The following is a 5,227-nucleotide window of genomic DNA, read 5'->3' as shown; positions in this document are numbered from 1 at the left end:
AAAAAGGATGTTGTTCACCTAGGAGGAAAAAAGTTGTACAAAGTTTATGTGTTAGTCAAAGTTATCTGCTATTTAATGGTAGCTTTATCTTTTCCCCTCCACACATTTGACATAGTAATATAGGAGTGACTTTATTAATCATCTCTTCCAGATGTAGATCAGAAACTTAAGCCAAACATGGTCAGAGGTAAAGGATGACTCCAAGTTTAATGCCTCTGGCCCTTGAAGCAGGTGGCACTTGTAGCTGTCATACCTGGGCAGGGTTGCACAAACACTGCCGGGAAGATGCCCTCCCTGTCATGCAGTCGGCCCCGGTACCAGTCGGAGTCTAGACGTTCAAGGATCAGGATCCGGTCTCCGCGTCTGAAGGGTAAGTCCTCGCTGGTCTCTGCTGTGAAGCTGTGAAGGGCCTTGCACCATTCCCCAGGAGGGCTGCTGTCCTGTTTTACAGCAGGAGTCTGGTAAGGAACTTGAGGCTTTAACCCCACATATCGTTGCTCAAGGCTTCAATCATGGTGAGGAATAAAAGCCAAGGGGCCATGGTGGCAGGTAGGATGGCTCAGTAGTTAAGAGCACATGTTGCTCTTCCAGAAGACCAGAGTTCAGTTCCCAAGGAAACATGTGAGGCAGCTCACAACCACCTGTAACTCCAACCGAAGGGTATCTAATGCCCTCTTCTGGCCTCAGAGGGCATTCACATGCATGCGTAAACAAATAAGATTAAATAGATAAAACAAGACAAAACAAAACCGAAGGTTTTTTTTTAAGAGTTCAAAACCATAAGTTTTGTTCAAATTACCTAATATTTTATGTTACTATTAAATTTCAGAAATAAGTTTCCAATAACTTTTTTCTTACAGTGTAATTTTAAGTGACAAGTGTGACAGAGTTTAGGGTTTTGCTAGTTTTAAGGGACATGTAATGTTTAAGCAGAAAATCTGTTCCTGTGAGCTGTTCTAATATGATGGGCTACTTCTAACTCTCCACTAGAAACATTTTCTGTGGGGCTAGGGAGACAGAGAGAGAAGGGGGGGATGGGGAGGGCGAGGGAGAGGGAGAGGGAGAGAGACAAAGACAGGGAGAGGGAGAAGGAAAAGCAGAGGGAGAGGGAGGGAGGGAGAGAGACAGAGGGAGGGATGGGGAGGGGGAGAGGAGGGAGAGGAGGGAGAGGGAGAACACATGGGGCTGAGAGATGGCTCAGTAGTTAAGAACACACTGGCTGTTCTTCCAGAGGACCTGGGTTTGATTCCCAGCACACACACAGTGACTCAGAGGCCTCTGTACACCAATTCCAGGGGATCCAGTGCCCTCTTCCGGCCTCCTGTGACACTGCATGTTCATGGTGCACAGAGTACGTTCAACAAAACACCCATATACATTTTTTAAAAAAAATGGAAAAAAGTTAAAAAAAAATACTTATCCACTAGTCATAGTGGTACATGCCTTTAAATCCCAGTCCTTAGGAGGCAGAGGCAGGCCACTCTATCTAGAGGTTGAAGCCTGCCTGTCTACAGAGGAAGACCATGTCTTTAACTCCCTCCAATGCATGAGAAGGTTCTGCCAGTGAAGGGGCTGTTCTTCCAAGATGGATACATTAGAATCTTTAGTAGGCAAAAGCTTTGCAGCCATGTAGGCAAGGGTTCCAGACTGGCTCTACCATCTCCTGGCTACGTGTGATACTAGGCTTCTCTGGGATTCGGTTTCATATAAGGGTTACCGTGAGAGTCACATGACAGGACCCAGAGAACGTGCTCCACAGTGCCTGGTGTACCTTCCCTTCCCAGTAACTGCTGGACTAAGAAGCAAAAACAAAAAGCAAGAAAAGAAGAACCCCTTACCTGCTAGGTTTAGTGGCTCACATCTGTAATCTAAGCACTTAGGGAGCTGAGGCAGGGGGATGGTCATATATTTGAGGTCAGTCAAGCAACCAGCTCTGGGGAGTTAGAGGCAGGGTGATAAGGAGTTCAAGGCTACACAAGACCCTAACGTAAAAGCCCTCTCCACAAAGGAGAGTAATGGAATGGCTACCTGTGACATGAAAGTAGAAATGGAGACTATTGGGAGGAAGAAGAAGGGGAGAGCAAAGAGCATAGTGTCTGTTTCTCCATCTTCTGCCAGGGTCTGTATGTCTCCTTACACACAGTATTATAGCCACCATCTCATCTACTGCAAACATTTACTACATACCATGAAAACTGATTTTGTACTGTTTCCCCTCTATAATCATAGTATCGGTTCTCCCAGGTTTAAATGCGGCTATCACGACAGTTATCCATCCAAGCAGCCTACCTGAGAACTTGAACCAGGGTCTTCGTTTTTGGTCTTTAGTGGCATCTTTGTACCTACATTAAAAAAAGGGGGAGGGGGTCAGATGAAAACACCCCACATAGTATTAGAGGAAAACTTGTTAGGTGGGCGTGGCAGCAGAGACTGGGATTCCAGACAGTCTCTGTGTTAGTCTCCTGGGGACTGTTTCTTTAACTGTAAACCAGGACTCAAAATTACTGTATAATGCACTGCTTACAAGCCTCTGTCATTTCTTGTATGTAGCCATTGCTAATCACCTAAACAATAGATTAAACCAGTGTCCCCCACAAATCACCGTTCAAAGTAATTTCTTTTCTTACCGTGACAAATGTGGTAATATGGGTCATTAAACGCTTTAAGCGTTCTGATGTTACTGGTTCATTTGAGTCAGGCGGAGACACAATAAATACCCACACATCCCCCACACTCACTTAAAATATTTGCACCAGATGTGGGGTGATCCCCAACAAGCTCCACAAAATTCAGGGGGAAGATCCCACTCCGGTCTCGAATCTCTCCTCTGCCCCATTCTTCATTCACGTACTCTGTGAGAATAATGACTTCTCCCTCTGAGAAACTTAGCTCATCCTTCTGGTCTCCAATATACTCAAACCGAGCGACACATCGTGGGCCTCTGAACAAGGAACAACACAGTTATAGGTTAAACAAGAGCACGGATGAGAAATACTGTGGTTGTTGGCTTTACCGTCAATTCTATTGTTAAGCAGCACTTAATAACATAGAATAACGTTCTCTCTAGTAGTAACTTTTTGTTTTGTTTTGGTTTTTTTTTTCGAGACAGGGTTTCTCTGTGTAGCCCTAGCTGTCCTGGAACTCACTTTGTAGACCAGGCTGGCCTTGAACTCAGAAATCCGCCTGCCTCTACCTCCACGCCCGGCTTCTCTAGTAGTAACTTTAAGAAAATGTTTCAACTTTCATTCAGTCTTCCAATAAATATCCTGTTTACTATGGAGCAAGGCATGTTTTTTTTTCTATGAAAACAAACAAACAAACAACTCCCATGAAGAAGAGTGCATTGAACATCTAAATGACAAGGCTTATTTCTAGCTGGTGAAGCTGGAGGCCAGGGACTTCAGCAGCACTCTGGATGGGTAGTGGATGGTCAGTCTAGCTGATGGCACACACCTGCCTTTGATCAGTTCTTATGTAAATACAGACTCTCCCCAGGCTCCATTTGTCTGTGTCTTTGTGCCTAAGCAATCCATGGCTCCTCCAAAGCCTTTCAACCACAGACCTGCTGGGATTAGGGTACTCCCCTGAGAATCTCAGGGCATAGCATCAAATGGCTTGCTTAAGAATGAGGACAGCGCACAAGGGGCATCTCCCAGGCAGGGGGATGCCCACTATGAATGGAATCCACCGACAAGCTGAATGTATTAAATGAGCCTGATGAGATAGAAGGTCAAAGAGAACGGAACACTGGATTGCCAACACACATACTCGTCCATCAGCTTCGATGCTCTGTCAGGACCGTGCCACCTGTAAGAAGGCGCAGCCCTGAGACTCGGAGCAACCCTTCAGTGAGCTGCAATTTTCACTGAAAATAAGATCCAAGCAGAGATAAAACTTGGTCTGTGGGTCTGATTCAATTCCAAGCCTTTGATTTGGGAGCTAGAAAGGAAGTTTCACCAGCAGAGATCTAAGGAGCAAACAACTGCCTCTAAAGGAAAGGCTGACCCTTGCTGCGACCAGATTCTGATTTAAGTCGGGTCAACAGATCAATGGCCGTTCAAGCCCATTGAAATTCAGCAGGCCTGAGCCATATCTGTGTTCAGGGTAGGATCAGAACCTGGAGTTCAAGCCAATGACTTGACGCTGTCTGTGGCACTGGAAGTTCTCTTGTTTGTGATAACCTTTGCATTTATTGTCCCCTGTCCCCTGGGAACATCTCCTTATGTCTGACCTATTCACAGACAGGTTTACAGTCTTCCTCAGGTAGTGAATTGTACTAATTTGCTCATTTAACTAGAATAGAGAGCCGGCATTGTGGCAAGGCTGTAAATCACCCATGAGTTACAATGGGTATAAAAGGCACATAAATCCCTGCAAAGGTCTCAGCAACCCAGCACAGGGGGAGCCTGCGGTTTAACTCTTCCCTCACCGTTGCCTACTCCTTAAAAACACAACAAGATAAAATGTTTTCTAAGCCGCATTTCTTGTTTCCAAGGCTGGGATTAGAACCCAGAGCTGTATACTCTGCTACGTAAGCATCCAGCCACTGAGCTGGGCCTGGCCTCATGTGGCTCTTTTTGTAGGATTCATATTTCTATAAGATAGACATATTGTCCATGAGGAAAACACTTTACGTTCCTAAAAACACTGCTAATAGACACCAGAAAACCACACTAAAAACTCCCTGGTAGCCAAACTGCATGCGGGTCAGGGCAAGTCTACCCAGAGTGATTCGCTGCTGCGCCCAAGCCTGGGTAGAAGGCTGTTTAAGCTGGCATCAAGCAGCCTATTGCATTTTCTTTTCAAAATGTTGTATGTATGTATGTATGTATGTATGTATGCATTTATGTATGTGAGTGTTTTACCTCAAGTATATATATGTGCACCATACATATATGTATGGCCTGGTGCCTACAGAGGTCTGAAGAAAGCATTGACTCCACAGGAACTGGAGTCACAAATAGTTGTGAGCCACATATAGGTGCTAGAATCGAACCCAAGTCCTCTGCAAGACTAGCAAGTTGCTCTGAGCCATTTCTCTAGTCTCTCTTTTCTTTTTTCTTTAAAAAAAAAAAAAAAAAAAAAGACTATATTAATGGCCCCAGGGTATATATATATATATATATTTTTTCTTTTTTTCTGTGTTCAAGTCCTTTCGTCATTGGTACAGATGAAGCAACTCTCAGAAAGCCCAAATGATTGCTCTGCCCAAAAGGAGAGTGTGCAA

General features: G+C 44.7%; 1 protein-coding gene across 4 annotated transcripts in view; it reads right to left on the bottom strand.

Moving 5' to 3' along the window:
- The window catches only part of Sh3d19 (SH3 domain containing 19), a 161,245-nt gene that overhangs the window by 5,224 nt on the left and 150,794 nt on the right, over positions 1 to 5,227 (bottom strand). For all 4 annotated transcript variants that reach the window (XM_029537542.1, XM_021196191.2, XM_029537543.1 and 1 more), the window contains exons 17-19: positions 2,739 to 2,941; positions 2,290 to 2,342; positions 254 to 440 (exon numbers count right to left, since the gene is read on the bottom strand). In XM_029537542.1, coding sequence (XP_029393402.1) covers positions 254 to 440; positions 2,290 to 2,342; positions 2,739 to 2,941 — 443 coding nt within the window. The remainder of the gene's footprint in view (positions 1 to 253; positions 441 to 2,289; positions 2,343 to 2,738; positions 2,942 to 5,227) is intronic.

Source organism: Mus pahari, chromosome 4, assembly GCF_900095145.1.
Source record: "Mus pahari chromosome 4, PAHARI_EIJ_v1.1, whole genome shotgun sequence".
NCBI lineage: Eukaryota > Metazoa > Chordata > Mammalia > Rodentia > Muridae > Mus > Mus pahari.
This window is presented reverse-complemented; position numbering and strand designations above follow the sequence as displayed.